This window comes from Hippoglossus hippoglossus, chromosome 12, assembly GCF_009819705.1.
Source record: "Hippoglossus hippoglossus isolate fHipHip1 chromosome 12, fHipHip1.pri, whole genome shotgun sequence".
In the NCBI taxonomy this organism is placed as follows: Eukaryota; Metazoa; Chordata; class Actinopteri; order Pleuronectiformes; family Pleuronectidae; genus Hippoglossus; species Hippoglossus hippoglossus.
The window spans coordinates 3,016,346-3,038,921 of NC_047162.1; the positions used below are offsets into that span (position 1 = coordinate 3,016,346).

At 40.3% G+C, this 22,576-nt stretch overlaps 1 protein-coding gene across 2 annotated transcripts; it reads left to right on the forward strand.

Annotated features, from left to right (window-relative positions):
* Positions 1–333: 333 nt before the first annotated feature.
* On the forward strand, positions 334–20,796 carry LOC117772153 (M-phase phosphoprotein 9). Of its 2 annotated transcripts, XR_004615719.1 has the most exons (25): positions 370–442; positions 1,923–2,194; positions 3,026–3,173; positions 4,549–4,638; positions 4,732–5,240; positions 5,350–5,515; positions 5,717–5,789; positions 6,503–6,606; positions 7,890–8,006; positions 8,757–9,214; positions 9,355–9,504; positions 9,967–10,054; positions 10,391–10,606; positions 11,943–11,990; positions 12,131–12,195; positions 14,027–14,128; positions 14,802–15,035; positions 15,117–15,280; positions 16,703–16,951; positions 17,460–17,580; positions 18,705–18,796; positions 19,218–19,414; positions 19,916–19,984; positions 20,236–20,430; positions 20,469–20,796. XR_004615719.1 is itself a non-coding variant. In XM_034603103.1 (24 exons), the coding sequence occupies exons 2-24, from the start codon at positions 1,959–1,961 to the stop codon at positions 20,335–20,337; spliced, it is 3,798 nt and encodes a 1,265-aa protein (XP_034458994.1). In that variant the 5' UTR covers positions 334–442; positions 1,923–1,958; the 3' UTR covers positions 20,338–20,430. The 2 variants fall into 2 exon arrangements, 1 of the variants encoding a protein (XP_034458994.1); XM_034603103.1 differs by lacking the exon at positions 20,469–20,796 and having other exon boundaries at positions 334–442.
* Positions 20,797–22,576: the final 1,780 nt, after the last annotated feature.

Genomic DNA, 22,576 nt, shown 5'->3' on the forward strand with positions numbered 1-22,576 from the left:
CTTATTCAAAAAAGATTTCCCTAAATCGAAAGTGAACTCTAAAACAGGAAGTCGAACACCCTGTCACAATAGAGCACAGGAGAGTATTTCACTTCCGCCCCTGACAGCTGTGTAGGATCCAGTATCTGCTGACATATCAGCTTCCGTCTTTTCTTGTTTTTCCTTTACCATATTATTTTGAAGCCATTTGTTTTTGAACGCAGTGTCTTCCCTGCCCCAACTTGTGTGCACGCCTCCTTCCCCGAACGGCCAATAGAAACGCGCGGCGAAGGTGTCGGGCCAGTCGCTGCTCCCCATTTTAATCGCGCTCTGACCAATAGCGTGGCGGGCTGTAAACGCCACAGCGGCCGGAGATCTCTGCAGTGCAGTGTCCAACCAGCGAGCAGCTAGCTAACGTGTCCACCCGGAGGGCTATGGAGGAAACGATGCTACAAGTCGACGGGTAGGGGACCGTTCTTCTCCGCAGGCTCCCCCTGGCGCTCCATCCTCTGTCGTGCCGCGTTTAGTCTCATGTGTGTGTTGCCATTTCACTGCCCACGCTGCGCGTACTAACCTGTAATACACCAACTTAGCTCAACTTGGCTAGCGAGCTAACGATTCGTATGGGCTGCGAGTGGTGGCTGTGGCTGTCAGGTCGGTTAGCAGGGTGACTGACTGACTCACTAACCCGGGCTTCCAGAGGCGTCTGCAGCATCTGGAGCACCTGGGGCTAACCCAAGCTAAATCAGATAATGCAGAAGCTCTTGTTAAATAGTCCAAACAGCAGCAGATGCTAACATGCTACGTGTCTATGTTGATTGCACTAATGGTGGCTAAGTTCATCAGCTATTCAATCAAAGCTGGACTGTCATATGTCATTTATAACACACAGGGTGCAGACAGGAAGCACAGGTCGTGGCAGGACAGGGGACAGAGACGTGGATGCTGATGTGCATCGTTGACACATTAGATTAAATGTGTGGATTTGGTTGTGTTTATGTTTTGTAACTGTTGAATGTTGATGGCAGGTCATCATAGGCAGGGAAGGAGAAGCGAACAATGAGTACAATAAAGGTAATGTAACCCTGAAACTGTGCATTAAACAGTCTCTGGGTTCATTTAGACCAGATATGACAAGTTAGGGTGCATTAGTTGGTTCTGATGTGGTATAGATGAAATCTCTCTTTATTGCATCATATTGGAGTATGGTAACTCGGAAATGGTATTTTTACACAGTCTTTATGCTCTACCTCTTAATCTAGTCCAGGTTTGTCAAGTCTAGATAAAGAGTGTTTGATCTGGACCTGTTCTGACGTGGTCTCGCTGGAGGTAACAGCAGTGGAATTTCCATTTTTGTGTGTAAAGGTTTCACAAAATCTGACAATGTTGTGAACAGTCTTTCTGCTCCCTGTTATTCTGTCCAGATTTTTACAAGTGTGTATGTAGTTTTTGATCTGGACCTGTAAAGGAAAACAATAAAGGAGTTACTGGAGTATTCTTGTTATGTCCAGGTATGATAAGTATAACCATGCAACTTTCAGTTTTAATAATCTGAAATATTAGTTTTTTTGTGCATGAAATAGATTAATTGGTTGTCAGAAAAGTTGGTGATTTATTTTTTGATCGTTGACTTATTTACTTGTTCAAGCTTAATTTCTATATAATGTTGGGTCATACATTTTGTGCATCATATTTTGAAAGTTCCTAACATGTTCTGAGTCTGTAAAGCAGCTAGTAATTGAAGCTGTCAAATTGATACAGTGGCGTAAAAAGTAAAAAGTACAATATGTCATTCACTCTGAAATGTCATGAAGTAAAAATATTAAGTAGCAGAAAATGAAAATACAGTAGTGTATTTCAGTACAGCACACAAGCAAATGTATTTACTTTCCCAACTCTACTGATGCTGAGTGTCTTTGGTTTCTCCCCCTCTTTGTTTCTAGCTGTCAGACTGACCCCCCCTGCATGGGCCCATAAACATGTCCACAGATGACAGTATCTCTGAGGATGTGTCCAGCTCAGGGGCTTTGAGCCATTGCCATGTCAGTGCTGACGGGGATGGGGGGAAGGAGAGTGAGACCTCTTTGCTGTCCTCCGAGGGGACATCGGCCTCGGGCCTGGCCGTCTCAGAGGACAGACACTCTGCCTCCCAAACAACAGGAGGCACTGTGGAGAACAGACCTGTGTTCATTACACCAGCATGCAACAAGATCAGGTGCAGTAGCCGAAGATACACAAACCACATTTTTTATAGGAAAAAAGACAATGGTTTCTCTGTGCAAAGTTAAAATATAACACTGTAGACGGTGGGGCTACAACTATTGAAATTATTGATCTGTTTTTTTGCTTTTCATTGCAATTAATCATTTAGTCGAAACATCAAAAAGTGTCCATCACAACTTGGCAGAGCCATTTTTGGTATTTTATGTAAAACCCCCAAATTATTGCACATTCATATTTAGTGTGCAATTGCATGTGATTAAGAAAAGCAGCTCTCAGAGCATCAGAATATGTGGCTTTTTTTTTTTTTTTTACAAAATCCACTGAATAATACTGAATATACATATAAATGGTAGTCAATTTAATCATAAAAATTTGAATGTATTTTCTGTGAAGGAGCACTCTAATAGTTTTATGAATTCTCCTGAACTTCACAGGAAACTGATTCAAATTTAATAAAAATTTAGACGTGGAAAAACACTAATGACTATCAGTCAAATTTAAAGAGTCATGGGAGATGCAATATGCTATAAAGTCTTGATTAGGTGTAGAATATATACAGTAAATGTATTTAAGGTCTCAGAGATGTGACTTGCGAGAGAGAGAGAGAGATTCAAAATGTCACTGCACCATCAAGTATTTGCAAGAGTTTTGATAAATAGATGTTTTTTTAAATAATGATGACTTCCAGAAAGCTCCACAGCATATTTCTTAGTCTGATATTTAATCTGAAGACCTAAAGATGCATGTATCTATGTTTTTTGTCATGTATTATAATACTTAACTAGGGCATGCAGTTTGATATTAATATATGACTTTGTTGCAGGAGTCTGTGTCTGAGCACAAAGGAAGCATTCGAACAAGGGAAGAACCTCCCATTCATCAACCCAAGCTCCCTCGAGACCCTTAGGGCTTTGGTCCAGGAGATCCAGAGCAGTGGAGAGACGGACCCTGAGATCTGGAAGGATTGTGAGGTAGGAAGATATCACAGAGCCTGGAATGCAAGAGTTCGAAAGTGCAGATGAGATGATAAGTGATGATGGGGAAAGTGAAGTTGGGGGTTAGCTGCTGTGGCAGCTGGCAACCTCATTTCTGAGCTGTCACTTTTATTTTTTTGTGCAGATCACACCTGACAGTAAGTTAGACAGACACACACACACCCACAGCTGATCTACTCAGACACACGGTGTGATTTGTAGGGAACAGACAACTCTGAGGTTTTGGCACTTTCCTATTATGGTTCGTCTTTGTTTTGCCATGGACTTCTGTGTGAAACACGTTTTAACCTCGTTTAGATAAGAGCTATACAAATAAAGATTAATATTATTATTATTAATATTATTATCAGGCTTAAATATTTTCAGTTAAAACACCGGGGGAAAACACATTTTTTTCAGATTATTAAATTGTCTATCATGTAAATTACACCCATATTCTTTCTCTATATCACTTCTCCCTCTCTACTCTCTGGTGGGGGTTTGTATCAAAAGCACAGCTGCTTCCCTCTAACCTAATACACACATATAGTGCAGGCACATAATTACAAAGTTAAACAATTGCAAATTTTACGATTCTTTGGGAGTTTTTGCCTTTTTTTTATTGAACAGTTGACATTGAAGAGACAGAATGACTGGGTGACCTAGTTTTATCACATGCAAGTCCCTGGTCCAAGAGGTCTAGGAATTATATATTTATTTTTAATGCAGATCACCATTGTCCCACTCTCAGTCACTGACAGGGACAGGTGGCTTTGTCTAGTGAGCTAATTTGTTAAAATGTCATGTAAGGAGGAAACAAATGGAAAATGAGCTGAATTTATATAGTGCTTTTCTATTTTTAATGACCACAGGTCATGTATTCATATCACACGTTCATACAGCGCTACTGTATATATATAAAACCACAGACCTTCTGATTAGTGGATGACCCGCTCTTCCTTCAAAGCCATAGCTGCCTCAGAAACACTGTCACCATAATTGTGCAGAGTCTTATAGAAATGATTTACCGTCTAGATTCCTCCTGGATAAAGCTAATTCAAATAATGATACATAATAAATTATATGTTGGCTCTTATTGTTTCTTTTCACATTTGAATTAACAGCACAAAACTTCTTAGGATCTTTTATGTTATTATGAGAAGTGGACCGTAATGGTATAACACACTGCAGACAACTTGCAGCGCAGCAGAGGAGTGAAGCGGCCTGCAGTGACGCTAAATGTCCAGTGTAATCTGTAAGCCCTTCACTATAAAGATGAAAACCCTGTAAAAGGCAAACATTGAATGTCAGTATATACTGACAGTGTATTTCTGTGGTAGAATGTCAAACTTTCAGTTTTTTCTTGCAACAGGGCCGGTGGCTGCATCTATTTCAGCTGGTTGAGAAGCAATACCAAGAGCAGATACTCGCACAGCAGGAACAATACCAGTGCCAAATACAGGTAAGCTTATGTTTTGTCATGTCCTCTTATATCGACTACTCTGAAGTATTTATTCATCCAGTAAAAGAATGACATGCTTTTCTTTTTCCTCAGTTGATTCAGGATGAAATTAAGGCTCTGGTCCAGCTCCAGAACCGCCAGGCCACTGTCCATCCACAAACAGAGCTCTCTCCAACTCTAGTGACCAAAACTACTACTGACACAAAGGGTTACATTTTCCCCCTAATCTCCAGGGATCACACAGTCACCAAAAACGTGCCCAGGGACAATGACAGACTGGCAGCTCCTGCCCATACTCCTTTTAGCTCCCCTTCACCTCCTCTGCACAGATCAGAAACCGCCAACCAGGGGGAGGAGCGGGTAACTACAATGCTCAGCAGTGGATACGGGACTCTGTCTACCTGGGAACCGTGTATGGAACCTGCTGGGTCTCCAGGGGAAGATGAGGATGGCAATCAAGGGAGGGAGAAGCATCATTGGTCCTCTAACTTCCAGCAAGCCACAGAGACAACTGCGATTGGGTGCCAGCTGGATTTTCCCGATGAGAGGCCTCTTGGAGTGGAGGAACTTAATCGATCAGTCTACCAGCCAAGAACCTCTGGGTATGTCTGACCATAACTTCTAAAGACGGGTTATCTTTCTGCTATGATTAAGTCAGCATTGTTCCTAAGGAATAATTTTTCTACTGACACTGACCTCTTCTGTTGGCAGCACCAGCCAATCTTTGACCTCCTGGGCCCAGAGACAGAAACTCAGGCCCAAGAAAAGCAAAGCAGGAGAAGCTTCGTGCCAAATCTCACAGTTCCAGGAGCAGCCATGCAGCTCCAGAGAACCCAACAGACAAAACCCCCTGGAGAGCGCAGACTCCCAGGACCAGGTACGACTCAGCAAGTGCTAACAGCTGCACTTCTAGGACAGATGAGATTAAGTAGAGATAATAAAAAAAAACATTGGCTTGTGTACATCACTGCCCTGCATCTATAGTGTTTTTTTTATTTTTGGTGCATATGTCTGTTGTGGTTGTCCTTATAACGTTCTGGCTGCTGATTTTAATCCACTCATCTCTATTGGGTTTCAGCATCGACCGACTGGGCCGTCGTCCAGCACTTTTCCCCTGAGGAGGAGTGACAGCCTGATGTCTGAAGCATCAGGTGACAATTCACTGACTCAGATCAAACACAGAGCAACAAGGCTTGGGCAGTGTAATGAAAGCAGTGACAATGTGACAGTGATATAATAAACAACATAGGATTTTGCAGTATTTTGAAAGTCTTAATGCAATTACAACAAGTCACAGTAGGATGGCACTGTTGTAGCTGCGAGGGCTTTTATCATGAGGAAATATTTATTTATTTATAGCCTCAAATGGGATGTTTGTCTTTGTTAGTTATGTTTTTATCAGTAGACTGTGAACCAGTTTGGCACAATCGCTTTTTCATTTATTTATTTATCCTCACCACTGCTTCAGTGAATGATTATATTACATCTCCCACAGTTAGTTTACTACTTTCATTGCTTGTTTCATTTATTTTATTTTATTACATGAAACTTTTTAAATGCAAGCTAATAAAGTTAATAAAGGAATAAATAAACTGCAGCTAGGAATTTTTATAAAAATACACAAGAGTAATTGATAAGAACAACACCTATTTTAAAGCTATTTTTGTTTACATCTGAAACAGATCTCAGGTACATTTGCATACAAGTCAGACAGTGTGGTAGTAAGAGTGGAGAAACTGTTGCTCTAAACCTAAAAAGTTTAGAGATTCATTCATTCATTTTGGGTGTTTATCATAGGGTCTGGCCTTTGAAAGATACAGTAGAAAAACCATGAAATCACACTGCATTTGACTTTGTTTCGTAGGCCTCACTTACTGGCGTCTGCATGAGAGTGACCTGTATTGGCCCTTACCCGACAGCTTTGAAAGCAACGCTTACCACCTTCTGCAAGAGGCATCCATGAGTCTTGTAAGTAAAATACCACAGTTCTCCTTGACACTGACGGTGCCTTCGAATAGTCAATTTTGCTGAGGAACCTGCTGTTCAAATTCTCTAAATTATGAGGGAAAGGAGCTTCAATGCTTCCTAACTTATCTCCTGTAGCATCGGAAACATCGGACCATGCTTTATGAAAGGGAAGGAGAAAATGCCGCCCCACAACTCTTTGTGGCATCAACATTTAAAGCGACACAACCTCGTAGTTACAACTGGACACACCCAAGTAAATATAAAAAAACTGAACTATAGTAGTCATTTCAACCCCCTGATTGTGGAATGGACACAAATAATTTTTTTCTCCACTTATATAAGGTTTTCTCCACGTCGTTTTCAATTAAATCTGTTCTGTTGTTCCCGAGAGTTGGATGTGTTATTCTATGTTGGACGGGAAACTTTATTATAACTGTCAGCGCACAGCCTACAGCACAGAGTACCGTACATGTTGTGCGTATCTTCTGTTGTAAATAAAGTTATAAAGTTATTAAAACGCAGAGTACTAGGGGAATCGGATTTTCTCTGCACAGTGGTTTTTCTTGCAGCTTCTCCTTCACATCTTTCCTTGACCCCGGGACATATTCCATTGGGGTCAGGGAATAGTGTTTAGGAAAGGAGATTATAAACTAATGTCCCACAATCCCTTCTGTCTCTGTCACTGAAGCTATTTAATGCAGCTGTTGATCCCAGATTTCACTTCCTACTTTTACTGTTTCAAAATTTGTTTTATTTATTTATTTATAACTTATATTTCTGATTCAACAGTGACTTTAAAAACGTAATCATCAACATGAACATTCCTTGGCAATAAGACTCATTAAATATTGCTGAAATTGATAGAGGAAAAGGCAGAACAAATAAACTGCAGATAAGATTAAATAAATAAATGAATAATTAAAATAGGAAAAAAAGCTATGTTTTATGTTGTTAATGCTCTAAAAGGTTGTTCTCTTACCCCTTCTGGAGCCCCACATAGAAATACTATAAAATATTATTGTTTTCTGTTTTGTTTGTCTGCTGACTTGAATTCTTATCAGTCTAAACGTTGCCATCCCTTTTGAGTTAAAGAAACTAGTCTAACATTTATCACAGACATGATCACTCAGTCATAATTGATCCAAAATATTCATGTAGCACATCCAGCGAGGCGAATGTTTAATATTTAAAAGATATACCACTTGTCCTCCCTGTAAATAGAACGCTGATTGTGTGATTTGTATATATAACTGTGTTAATGAGCTCTTCTCTGTCTCCTGTAGACTCCACCTCAGGAGCGAGGGCCGTCTCTCAGAGAGATCTATCAGAACAAGCAAAGAACAGACTGTAAACACTCAGACTGGGAAGGTTCTATTATGTCTAGTCCTTCGTCACCACAGGTATTTCACATGACTCGTACATCCATGGTCTATTTAGTCCTCGGCATCAAGAGGAGTACACCAGAAGCTTTTTTTGTAAAGATCAAGAAAACACATTAAACATTAATTCTAGGGAATCATTGGAAGATTATTTAGCTTATCACACAAACCATAGTTGCTAAGTTGTAAATCAGGGATATTATGATAACAAAAACAAGAAAATACAACTGTTAACTTGTTGATCTAATCTAAATTTCATATCCATAAAGACAGTTTTTTTTAAATGTCCCAACAACTAATTATTCATGACTGACATTGGAAGACAATTAGTCTGCTTCTGAAGTTATTCATTTAGTAGTTATTAAAAAGACCTTCTGCACGTTATTCTTTCCTATATTTTTTCAGATTTAGATATTTATATTAATATTTATTTATGTGTCTGCTTAACTTTCTTATAAACAACAATTATCATTTATTCTTTCTGCTATTTGGATTATCATGTCACCCATGCTCTCTGTGATGTGTTTTAAATTAAATTTGAGACCAAAGAAAAAGAAAGAGGTTTAGTCTACATCCACATTACGGTAATCTGCCCAGTGTATGTGAATGCTCATGTGATATGCATGTGTCAGGAATTATTACTGGGACTTGTGTTGATGAAGATCGTTTTAGATTTAAAGTGCTATTATGAAAATGCGACGCATTAGTGTGGATGAACATATTAGTCCTCGGCTGACCCTGTAACTCATACGCTCCCTCTTTCCACTTCAGGTGTTGACGTTGGACCCAGCAGTGAACACGCGGCAGTCAGAATGCACATCTGGCTTCACTTCACCATCTCATTTCAGCAGCCCTTCATTTGCCACTCAGCCCCACATCAACCCCAGAGTCAGGACCCCTGTTTCCCCTGACAGCATGGTGGAGTGTAGTCCCAACCCTGGAGATACAGACTATATCTCTGACACCTCCAGTGTTTCAGTTGCCGGACCTCCTTACTCCAAAATGCAAAGCTTGTGGGGAAACGCATCCCGGGCAGTCGAGTGTACCTCCCAGGATAAGACCAACCAGCAACGCAGAGCCAGTGCTCGTTTAGCCAGCGAGGAAGAGGGCAGTCACACCCACACCAGCACCCTGAAGCCCTGTTCAGCCTTTGGTGCCAATCTGCGGCCTGCAGCCAGTCCCCACATGGAGAGAGCTTCATCACTAGAGGATCCTGTAGTCCTGTCTCTGTGAGTGTAGCACACATCGGCTGCAGTCACTGGATTTTTGTTTATTTTTTATGTATTGCTGTCACATGGTACCTCATCAGGCTTAACGACAACGCGGTTTAATCAGATTCATTCTTTTATTCTGCTTTTCTTCACCTTAGTCTGCGGCAGAACCTGAGAGAGAAGCACTCTCGACATGTGGCTGATCTGAAAGCATATTATGAGTCTGAGATCCAAGTTCTGAGAGACAAACTCAAACTCAGAGATCTGCCCCAGGATTTAGAGAAGAGCAACCAGGCGCTCACAGAGAGGTTTGTGTTTTTGTAACCCTTTTGTATTTTTCCCTAAATATACAAAATATAAAATATACAACATGAATAAATATGGATAAACAGCATAATCCCAAAAAAGGAAACGTAACACACAAAAAAAAGAAACCACTGAAAAAAGTCAGTTGATAAAGGCTTTGACACATGGTTGAAAGCTGAAAAAGCAAGTGTACCTTAATATTTTTGTCAACCTCTTCTTTTCGAGGTCCATATATACAAATGTATTGCTCTATAAACAGCAAAACATGAGTTAAGTTTGATTGCTGACCTAGAAATACTGCAGACATGTAAATATTTTTGCTAATGATAGAAATTACCATTATTCAAACTCATAAATACTGCAATTAAGGCCTGAAGGACCCAGCATTCGTCCAGCATGATGTTTTACCTCTGCTTTAAGTCCATTCATAACTCATCATTAATCTGATGTTTGTTTATCCACAGGTGCAAGCATCTAGAAAAGGCTCTGGCTGAGGCCATCAGTCATATTAAAGAAGTAGAGGCAACAAACAGCTCGCTGGAGAAAAAACTGGTAACATTCCATAAATGTTTTTCATACTTCATTTTCATGAACTGCGATTCTTTCATTAAGATAGCAAAATGCTCCTGTAATATGTGTGGCTGTAAATGTACTGATAAAAGTATTCTATTCAACCAACGCATTTTTTTCCTGAGTAAATAGAAAAAAGATTGATATCTTATGCCTGAAAATAAAATCCAATTCATGTAGTTTTTGATCTGCCTGTACATTAGGTGTCTTTTCCTCTACTATTTTTCACATCTTTTTAATGTTAATCTATTAATGCAATGAAATCAATATTTAACCCTCACTCCATCCCTTAATTTGGATTTGACTTGTCGTTGTTAGGCAGAATGGCCAGAGCGGTATGCTGTCGCGGGCGCTGCTGTGAAATCTCTGCAGCAGCGGCTAGAAGAAAGTAAACGCTCGGGCAAAGAGAAGGACGCCCTGACAGCGCGTTTGAAGTCTCGCGTACAGCAGCTGGAGGAGGCAGCACAGAAAGCCTGCAGAGAGGCAGACGAGAAGGAGGCCAGGAGGGCGAGAGAGTACACGATGCTGCAGGATGTGAGTCTGACTGGGCTGAGGCACAGAACATAAGCAGAGATACATTTACATATCACCAGCTAATTAAATACATTCTAAAGATAGGAATTAGAAACTATTTTTCCCAAGCAGAAATGCTTTATTGATCCATTATCTGTATTTATATATTAGTTCCCCTACATTGGTATCATCAAGCCGATGTATTCATCCTGAAGTATATGTTTATTGAACACAGGGGTTTCATTTGTAATTGGAAAAGTGGGTTAGAGTTTCCTCCATTTCTGGATTCATCTGCTTGATTGGTATATACTCCAATACGGATCTAATTATATTAATCATATTGCCAGATATGACTGACTCATATTTACTGTGTGTATGAGTGTGTGAGTGTGTGTGTGAGTGTGTGTGTGTGAGAGTGTGTGTGTGAGAGTGTGTGTGAGTGTGTGAGTGTGAGAGTGTGTGTGAGTGTGTGTGTGTGAGAGTGTGTGTGTGAGAGTGTGTGTGAGTGAGTGAGTGAGTGTGTGTGTGTGTGTGTGTGTGTGTGTGTGTGTGTGTGTGTGTGTGTGTGTGTGTGTGTGTGTGTGTGTGTGTGTGTGTGTGAGATGTTGCCAAAGACTGCCTCAATCTAATTTTTCTAAATGCTCTCAATATCGATGTGAACCACTTTAGAATTAATTAAATGTTGCCAAGCTTAATGGAAAGAGCCTTTTTAACTCTTATTCTATCACAGCTGCTCAGAAATGAGAAAGTAAGCCTCTAAAAAGGATCCACACAGTCAGTCTACGCTCATCAGATGTGAACTATTTTCTCTCATTTCTACTCAACCAGCACAAACAGTCTGACATTGCTTAACCTCTTTTCAATCTGCATCACATGCAATAGTTTGTACTTCATCAGACAAAAATGTTAAAATAATTACTCAGTAATAACCTAAATAAAAGTCATATGCTTATGTATATTATATTCATAGCCCGACTTGAATAACTGGAAATATTCTAGTCATGTGATCATGTTGGTTTCTTGTTAAATGTCACTTTGAGTATCTCGTAGTAACCAAATTAAGCTGCAGGTATCAACATTTCCTCCCATATCACATGAAATACTTGATTCATTCAGAAGATGTTGCTGCCAGTGTTTTTATAGCCAGATGATTGAATTTGCCTGATAGTAGAGATGTTCCAGGACAGACGATGTTACGTTCAGTGAAACCAGATAACAAAAACATATCCGGATTATGTTTAACTTGCCTCTTAGTTCATGTCCCTGGTGGAATTTTTGCATCCATATTCTTTCCCTGAGTTTCTGTCAACACAAATATTACCCGACCTGAATAAGGTTCTCTGTTTTGTTTCCGCAGCTGCTCGGAGAATATGACTCTATGATGAAGCAGCACGAGGGAGTGAAGGTAATGGTTCTTTTCCTGGAATTAATGTACGTACAGGATTTAGTGTTATCATCAGGTTTTCCTTCAAATATGTATTGAAGAAAATCGCCTCTTAATATGTCATGTCTTCCTTCAGCCTTATAACATTTCTGTATCCACAGAACAAGATGGTGTCTGCAGAGAACAAGCTTGTTGATGCCAATGATCAGATATCTGAACTGAAGAGGTGAGCAGATGTTTTGTATGAATTCTATGCATTCTGTATTGTATCCTGTGCGTCAGTTCAGTGCATCAAATCTCTTTTCTGGTTCTTGTTCTTCCATTCTGGTAAATACCGAAACAGTCATGTAACAACAACTTTGTTTCTGTCATATCACTAAACTGTTTAAACTCAGTCCAATGAAGTGGGAAGTTGCTTAAATATTTGTCTCTCTCTGATGACTACAACTACATAAACATCGATCAGTAAAGGGTCACAAAATGCAACTGCTCTCCTTGGTTAACATTTTGTGATGTACTCGTACAGGTGTTTGAGGGTTGCAGCCCTGCAGGAATAATTTGACCTTTAGTGAAATACATAATTTTTCTTTCTTGTCAAATATTAGATGAGACAATCAATACCACTCACATGTCTGTTTGGTAAATGTGAAGTTTGAGCCAGGAGATGGTTAGCCTAGCTTAGCTTAGCACAAAAAAGAAACATTATGTTTCAAATGTTTAATCTGTACGGCGTTAACAACGTTAACTTCCCTGTTTACCATTACTGATTGAATATATCAGTTGAAATTCAAAAAGAAAATATCATGTCTTGAGCAGATCTAGTGTTAAAGGTTTTGAATAATGCTGAACTATGGGTTTATACTCGAAAGTGTCTTGCTGAGTTTTTTGAAAAGAGAACTCATAACAAAGATGTGACCTCATAGCTGTAGTCTGGTTATTGGCATCAGGTCTATAACTGTCAGATTGTCCTTAGCTGGCTCAATCAATTTTGTGAAAAAAGGAGTGCAGTGGACCGTAGTCGACAGAAGCGAGATAGAGAGAATTCATCAATAGAGTCTAATAATGGTGTCTTTGCTCTAGAAAGTACTGCGAGTACAGCAACTTTCCTTTGCGGTATCAGCTCTTGCTTTAAATTGGCACTAAAGGAGGCAGCGCATGGACTCAGCATTGATGAAATGTTCAAAGTCGATTCAGCGAATTTACGGACAGATATCAAGCAGCAGCTCGCAGAACATCAATAGATCTGTGTCACAGGAAGGCTTTAGCACTGAAATAACTCATGTGGAGAGAAGGCAGTCTGGCAGCCATAGGTACAAATGCTGGAGAGGTCCAGACACATTGAAACTAGGAAAGAAGTGACTCTTTCCTTTAGTTACTACAGTGTTCAAGCTGACTTGACAATTATCCGTTTATTGTCATAGGACCGTGAAAACAAGTGAAAAAGACAGGTCTCTTACCAAACATTCTCTTACCCCAATGATTATAGGAGGGCAAAAAATATGTTCCCAATTGAGCAAGATGATCCATCTAGCCATAAGAGTTGGTCATGCTACTGTATCAGATTGGGTGTGTAAAACACCAAAGATAGTCGTAAGGGGGCAAGGTTAAAAAATCGAATCAAACCCCTTAGAGAAACATCTAAAATGGAACTCCAGATATCTGACAGTTAAGGGCATGACCAGTATTGATGAAATAGAGTGGCTGGTTCTAGTCTACAGCGAGGGCAGCTAGGGTCAGTATTAGGAAATAGCTTTCCATATATAGCCCTGTAAAGTTTTTTTTAAATTGCTGAGATCCAAATATCTGTTGTTTCCCATAACGCTTTCTTCAACATCCCATATAGACCTGAAATCCCAGTATCCCTGTTTTCCAGAAGACTTTTATTTATTTTATTACACTAATATATTTTTAAAGATTTGTATATCTGCAACTATTTTCTATCTGTATGTTTTATGCCTTTTGTGAAGGGGTCACTAACTTTTTCAGTTAATAACCATTAGTCACGTGTCTCCTCATACTTTGTAATCTTGTGACCATGTGTGTGTCGTTCCCCTCAGATTGACCTCCAAGCTGGAGTCTCAGGTGAAGCAGCTGGACCATGAGAACCAGTCCAGGGCCCGTTATGCTTCTCACAGTAATGCACAACCTTCTGGGGCTGGGTAAGCACCTGCATCTTAAACTGAAGAACACAACTGAATACACAGCCTGCACCACTTGTCTCCAGCTGCACCAAAAGACCATGTGACCCAGTGGTAGCTTCTCTGACTTCAGATCAGAAGGTTGCATGTTCACATAATACTAGGGTGTTTTGCAAATTTCCCTGGAGTGGGACTATTAAAGGTTTATCTTATCGTATGTCATTTGATCTCATCTCATCTCTTTTACTTCTTGCTACATATCAGAGTTTCAATATTAGGCTCATTTGTAATTACCTCTGTCACCTCTCTTTTTGTCTTCGCTTGTTTGTTAGTTACATAGCTATTACATAGGGTGGCATGATCCAAAAAAGAACCCATACAAATTTGGTGTGGATCCGGATCGTGGGGCAGCTTCAGGGTTTTCATTCTTTTTCTTTAACATTGTGAGATAGGGTGTTTTTCAACATTTTCCTTGATTTCTCAGAGAGTAATTCCTGGATCTTCATTAATGAAACCCGGCATGCTTAGGGAACTGAACTTCATGAGTGTGTGTATCTTGGTGCGGATCCAGATAAATATCTGGATCTAGGGAATTTAAATGTGGTTTCATAAGGTCTCTGTTAGGTCTGGCGGAGTTATGCACCCTACTGAGTGTCATTCTAGTTGTTAATATTTCCTCTTGATGTGTCCACAGCCTTTTCCACCACCCTGACCTGCTGCTGTCACCCAGTAAAAGCAACATGGAACCAGACATCACCCGTAGAAAGTCACCGTGTCTTCTATCCGACAAGCAGAACAGCGGCAGAAAATCCCAGATCTCTCAAACTAAACAATCAATTATCCATAAGAATTTGCCATACATACTAAATGATCAATCATCTGGACCTGATAGCTCTGTGGACCCCCCCTCAGCAGATGGGAGCTGGAGGCAAGTTTTTATTATTGTGGATGTGTCTTCTGCCAATGTTGGTAAAGATCTTGAGTGATTTATTGTGATCCTGTTCTGCAGGTGTGGATCTCCCCCAGAGTGTGAACAGTCTCTGCCTCAGACCAGACACCAGGAGCAGAGCCAGCGGGACACCGGTTGGATGCAGACATCCTGCGCCCTGACGCCCATGATGAGGGCCCTGATAGAGCTGGAGGAGACCAGAGCCACAGAGAGCCGCGCCCCCTGTAAGAGGCGCTGCCACACTCACAACATTCAATTTAACACTTTTGGTCAGTCATGTGTCTTGACCATGACTGACCACTAACCACTGTTAGATTGTGTGTCTCAGTTTGACTAATGTTACAGTGTACACCTAAACACTTAAATAGCTGTTAAGAGCCAGTGATCCAATTGTGGTCAGAACACAGCTCTAACACAAATGTATTTAAGATAAGATAAGATAAGAAGTCCTTAATTATTCCCGCAATGGGGAAATTTGCAATGTTACAGCAGCAGAAGACAACACATAAGTAGCATGCAGTACTTGGGTGAAGGAGTATCAAGAAATAGAAATATACAACAATATATAGAAAAAAATATATGAATGTGATTAAACCGGTATATACAGTGTAAAGAAATATATTTTGTTTCAGAATATGTACAGTAAATGGATTGCACATAACGGTTTATATTGCACAGAATTTTTTACAAATGAGTATAGTATAGTGAATATTGCACAGTTGAGAATATTAAAGTGACAGTCCATAGTGGTGGTGCATGTAGGTTTACTTGGAGCAGAGCTGGTTGTAAAGTCTTACTGCTGCAGGAAGGAAGACACAGTTGTATGTACCAAGGTTTTGAGATACCAAGGTGTTTAAGTCAAATTATACTATATATTATAAAGAGTTGACTATGATAGAAAATACTTTCTGAGTTTGGAAAATTTGGGAAATTTTGAAAATACTTGAGTTTGTGAATGAGAAGTATTTAAGTGCTGTTCTAATCCACAATCCACCAAATCAATAGGAGTCAAATTTGTGTGGACTTGTAGACGACGCATGGAGTGTAGACTTCACCAGACTCAACTCGTTAGATTAACCATAATTCATAGGGTAAGATCAGTCGTCATTATCATTATAACCAGTGCAACCAGTCTGCACATACAGAAAACTCTCTTGTTATATATTTCATACTTTCAGAATTTGCACAGGACTTATATTATATTATTCAATTAATGTAATTTTTTTTATAATCTTTAGAGTATCATAACCAAAGCTTGGTTTTCATCCAGCTAAGGAAATAAAAAACGAACAGCTTCCAATGTGGTATAGATTTAGTCTCACCAGCAGAAGAAGAAGGGAACAATGGCTGCACTGAGTTTTTTTAGTCTGGGATCATAGCCCTTGTTTTGAATGGCTGGAAGTGAATCAGGACACTGTTCTATGAGCCCAGAGTGGTCAATCATTGCAAAGCTGGAGATGTTTCTTATTTTTAATGAGCATGTTAAAAGGTTAAAAAGGTTAAAAGTTTTTCCTCACCCTAGTTTAGTGTTAAGGAAAGAGGTTGTTGCACCTTCAGATTGTTAAGCCCTATGAGGCTTTACAAATAAAGCGTGTAAAAAAAACTTGTTTTTTAATTAAGTATGTCTGTGTCCTTTGTCTCTGCAGGGGTTGGCAGTCAGAGGGCCACTGTGGGTTTTGTTGAGCGGCGACACAAAGAGCAAATTCAGGAGCGAGAGGTGGTTAAACCTGGAGGAGCTGCGGTCGAAGCTGAGGGAGGCGGAGCAGCAAGAAGCCACAGTGGAGCAGAAAGAGCAGCAGCTCTGCTGAGGGCTCAGAGGAGTCTGTCTCCAGAGGGCCACAGGTCCGCCTCACTGCCTCCTCCAGCACAGAGAAACATACCCACAACTACACCCCGTATGTACACCCCGTCCTTTCCCACGCACCTTACGTCTAAATCTTTACTTCTACTTCTCTGTGAATATATTTGACAACAGCTCCCGTGTTTATGGAAAACTTGAAGTTGATTGCTTGTGGAGGTTTGAATGCACCATTTTTGATGAGACGTTTAGCCATTTACTTTTTATCATGATATATTTTGTGTGAATTTGCATCCACACCACAAAAGGGAGATCAACATGGAAAACTGCAAAAACTTCCTTCTTCTAAAGGCTTTAATAAACCTTGAGCCAGATAAATAGTATATACAAAACTGTATGTTCAGCACTAGAGACTGAGACTGAGATTGTAGGCAGTGTTTGTATCTTAGCAACATGAATGGAGCATACTGAATAAATCAACAACAAAAGCGAGACTGTTTCTTTTTACATTTTACTGGATCTCTATTAACTCTCCAGAGAAAGTAGTTTCTAATTCTAATGTGTTGGTTTATTTAAGTTTAGTTGTGCTTTTCTCCTCCTTCCAGCAAAGAGAGAAACTTTGCTCCAGCCCCTGTCTGCCAAGTCCAGCCCTAAACGCTGCCCCTCTGAGAACTACTCCACAGCTTTTGCTCACATGATGCCAAGAGAGCAACACCTGCACAACAGGTAAGAGACGCGCAGGGTCTCATCAGAAGCCACGCCTGCATTCCTTGAGGGAACAGCTGGATTGTACTTTTTGCACATTGCGTCCTCACATTACGGCCTTTGAATAAGAATTTCAATTTGAACAAATACTAATTTACAGATTAACAAACAGAATCTGACATCTTAATACCACTTTAAGAGGTGCTGGTAGAGGAATTTATCATTGGTGGTGATTTTAAATAAATGTTAAATGGTCTGTATTTATAATGAGCTTCTCTAGTCTTAAGGACCAGCTCTTTACAGTACAGTTTTGCCTTCACACACACATCCATACTGTGCATCTAGGTGCAGCACTTTCTTTCTCACACATCACTCACACACAGCCAGCTGTATGCTTCTAACTCTGTATGGAAATGATAATTGCTATCATTGATTCATGGTCTGGCTCAGGTTAAACCCTTTGACAAACAAATACATACAGAGAACGAATGCCATAGAACTGTTATCTAGTTCGACTGTCAGACCCAGTTATAAAAATAGTAAAACAGTATAAAACAGTGCAGCAGCAACTTCAAAACTAAATACATCTTGGAATAAATAACAATTGAGTTTTCTAGCATTATTTATTGGTAACACTAGTGGCACTTCTTGAAACTGAAGTCGTACATACGGTGCACATTGCCATACACATACACCCTAATTTACTTGTGGGACTTTCCGATGTGAAGTACTGCCAAGTTGCTGACATTTTTGCTGTAGTACAGCGCAACTTTTTTTTTTTTTGAGGCGGCAAAGAAGAAGTGATTTCCTGGAAAAAGAAAATTGTAGTTTTTTCTAGGTGATACTAATATACTTTGACAACGTGGTATCTGATTGGTACAGAGATTTGCGTAATTGCCAACGCCCAACCCAACATTTTCCTTTTGTATCAGAGGCAGTTCCAATGGTATCGGTATCGGAACATGCAAAGTGGGTCCAACAGAACTCAGTTTGAAGCCCAAGCCCGAGTGAGTCAGGGTTAGAGGCAGAGCTGCAGCTTCTTGAGCAAGAGTTTTATCAAAAATCTATGTCCAACAAGCCCAAAACACAAAAGTGGAACCATTACACTTGTTAAAGTAAATAATTACATTGTGTGTCATCTACAGGTTTAATGGCCGAGGTGAGCAGAGACGTCATTCATTCCACAGCAGCGGTACCAGGAAGAGACTCCAGTTTACCTCCACAGACAGAAATGATGGTAATATATTCAAAATCTAATAGATGTGGGGGAAAAAACTATAATATATCAATGTCTGTCTAATGCTACTAATTGTTTTTTGGTGAAGTAATAACATAATTAGTTGGTAATGAAATGTAACCTGAAAAGAATCATCTGCCATGTTGTGAGCACTGGTTTTTACTAGTAAACCACATGTAAAGTGAAGGTACTAAGTGGCCTTGGGACTCGGAGCACAGTGAACCAGCCACTCTAGTGATGATTCTACTTTACATTTGTTGTTGAGGTGACAGTGGGTGATGGTGTTGTTCTGAAGTGCATTACATTGAATGGTGTTTGTAATTAGGAGCGGGGTATAGCTAACAGAAGTGGCCCCTGAGTCTGAATCTGAGTGTAAATATCTGCTTGTGAGAAGGTATTAATCATCTCTTCTGTCTCTCAGACCTTCGCCAGCCCGATTCCTCCAGCAGCATGAACCCACCTAATGGAAACTCCCAGCTGGGCTGGGAGGAGCAGGGGGCCTGTGGTGTGTCTGACCTGCGGAACACCTACGAGGACTCAGCCCCACTCCTGGACAAACTCAGCTCACTGACCGAGGCCGAGAAACTGTTAGACGAGCTGACGCAGGAGAAGCTACAGGTGAGCGTCTTATCTGTGAGGGGCACGAGATTACATTCCACTTGTCAACCAGGACATCTATTTATGTATGTGTTTTTAACCAAGCAGAGGAAGTTAACTGAAAGGGCTGTGCAGTGGCACAGTGTGAAGAGAGTTGCATCTCTGACTCACAGGCTCCTAATCCTCACCTCATCTCTTATGTAACAGGGGTTTCATTGTTTTTATACCACTATTTTTAGAAGGTTCATATCGACAACCTCCTATCTCCACTTCACTCTGGTCGTACAGGGATGTTTGCACACGCACACACACAACACACACACACACACACACACACACACACACACACACACACACACACACACACACACAAAAACACTTACATTTTCCAGCCAACTAATACAATGAGTCCAGTGAAAGTGTTTCATGCGTGTGCCATCGTGTAATTATTTTTGGTAATAAGTGATTAACCTTTGTATGTATGTATGTGTGTGTGTGTGTGTGTGTGTGTGTGTTGGGCAGATCGAGGCAGCTTTGAGCCGGATGCCTGGAGCAGGCGGTAGAGTGAGTCTACAGACCAGGTTAGATGAGGTAATTCAGATATTGATTATTCTTTATATAACACCATGCTGTCTGGTTTTGAATTAGAGCTCAACATTTTTAGTATATAAATGATTTAAGTCCTATTTCAAGTTTAAAGGTCAAACTGACTGCTTTTCTTTGTTTTATATCAGTGTATTATTAAATTATGACCAGTATTTAGGAGCTGATCGGGTCAAAGGTCAACAAAAATATGCCAAAGAAAATGAGCCAATGAATTTTTGCTTGACTGTCGTCCTCAGGTGGCCTTAGAGAATCGTCTGGAGAGAGTGAATCGTGAGCTGGGATCCCTCCGCATGACTCTGAAGAGGTTCCACATCCTCCGCTCCTCTGCCAACATATAGCAATGTCTGTCTTTCTACATCCAGATGCTACTACTTAGTATCTTGGTTTTATACACAGCACTGATTGTCCTTCGATCTCTATCTGTGCCATAACACCCCCCCCCCCCCCCCCCCCCCCCCCCCCCCCCCCCCCCCCCCCCCCCCGTCTGTACAGTAACTCCACAGCACCATTTTTATATGTATGGATTATTACTCTGGGATATTTTTTTATATGTTGGAAAGATATTTCAAAGTCTATTTTTAGAAATACACAGATTTGTAAAGTCATTTACTTTTTTTAGTCACACAGAATGATATGATACATTTTAATTGCCATATTTAGGTGTCGATTTTTAAATCAGCTAAGCTTCAGTTTAAATGTGAGCAATTATAAACTTCCCTGCACAGACATCCTTCCACTTGGGAAATATCACTGCCATTTTTATTCTTGTGTTCATCAACATTTAAAATGTTTTTCCATGGCATAATAATGTATTTATTTCATGTTTTTATACTTAATAGATTTTATGTTTTTTGTTAGTTGCTGTTTTTTATTTGTTTTTGACCAAATTATCAAACTTGAAGCGAATGTTTGTTTACTTGAATCTAATTGCCTTTATTCTTTGTTTCATTTCCATGACTGCTTGTCACTTTTTGGCTTCATATTTAAAATTAGCTACAGGACTGGAGAAGAGCTCTCTCACACACACACACACACACACACACACGCACACACACACACACACACAGACACACACACACACACACACACACACACACGCGTGTTTGTACAGCTTCTTAGTGAGGACACTCATTGGCATAATGCATTCTCTAGCCCCTTATCCTAACCCTTACCAATCCGAACTAAATGTTTAACCCTCACCCTTAACCTAACCTAAACCTAATTCTAACCCTAACCCTAAAACCAAGTCTTAACCCCCAAACTGTCCATTAAAGGGGGGGGTCACAAAGTGAGGGCCGGCCAAAATGTCCTTACTTTCCCTAAATGTCCTCATTCCGTAGGTTGTAGACTCAAACTGGTCCTCACAAAGATAGATGTACAAGAGCACACACACACACACACACACACACACACACACACACACGCACACACGCTCACACTGTCAAATCCTCTGGTTAGTTTGTTCCTCCTTGAGCGATGCTTGTGCATGGAGTTTCTTGCACTGCTTCCTTTTGCCATGCAGTTTTCCTACAATGACATGGACTTCACTGGAGCCGAGATATTGTCATTGCACAATAAATTGAGTTTTTGTAAAATAACTGGAAGTGTTGCTCCTTTTTTATTTATTTTCATTGCATGTAGGTATCTTATTCCTGTCTGATGGGGTCTAATAGTCCTAACATGTAACATGCATGTGTGGAAGGGGGTTAGATGAGGTTGGGTATCATGGTGCTGCAGTGTTTTGGTCCCTGATTTGAATCCTGGTTCCGTCTGGGTCTTTTTCTGTTGAGTTAAAATTTTCTCTGGGTTCTTCAGCTTCATCCCACAGTCCAAAGTGTGTCACAGTCTTTTCTCATCGTCTCTCCCTTTTCTCTCTCGTCACTTTCTCTTCTTGCGTCTGTCTCCTTTCTCTGTCTACTCTGTTTCTCTTCACTTTTGTCTTTTTCTCTTTCTTCTCTCTCTCTTCCTCTGCCTTATTTCGTCCTTTCTTTTTCTCTTCCTTACTTTTGCCTCTCTCATTTCCTGTGGTCCTTCATTCCTTCCTTTTGTCAGTTCTGTTTCCCCGTCTTGCATTGCAATCTTTCCTAATCCTTTTACTCTCTCCTCTCTCCCACCTTTCGCTCTCTTTCTTCTTCCTTTCCTCTCTTTCCTTCTGCTTTTTCTGTCTTTTTGTCTCCTTCCTCTCCCATGTCTTTCCTCTCCTCCTCCTTTTGCCACAAAAATCTTCCACTCTTCATACCTCTCCTACTTCCCTCTCTCCTTCATCTCCCTGTCATGTCCTTTGCTCTTTCTGCTCTTGTTCTTCTTTCCTCTGTCTGTCTTCTGTCTTTTCATTTCCTTTCGGTCCATAAGAGAAATATCTAATAATGGACGAATTACTGCAATTGTATCATTTCCAGTGCAAGTTTTCAGGGCTTACTCACTGTATCATTTTTTACAAAAACAACTTTTCAGACACAGAGTTGTGTCTTTGTTGACATTTTCCATTTCCTTGTGGTTGTTATGTCTTGAAGGTCTTGTGTCTTTGTGGTTGTGTTGTGTGTCTTTGTGGTTATTTAGTTTCTTCATGGTCATTTT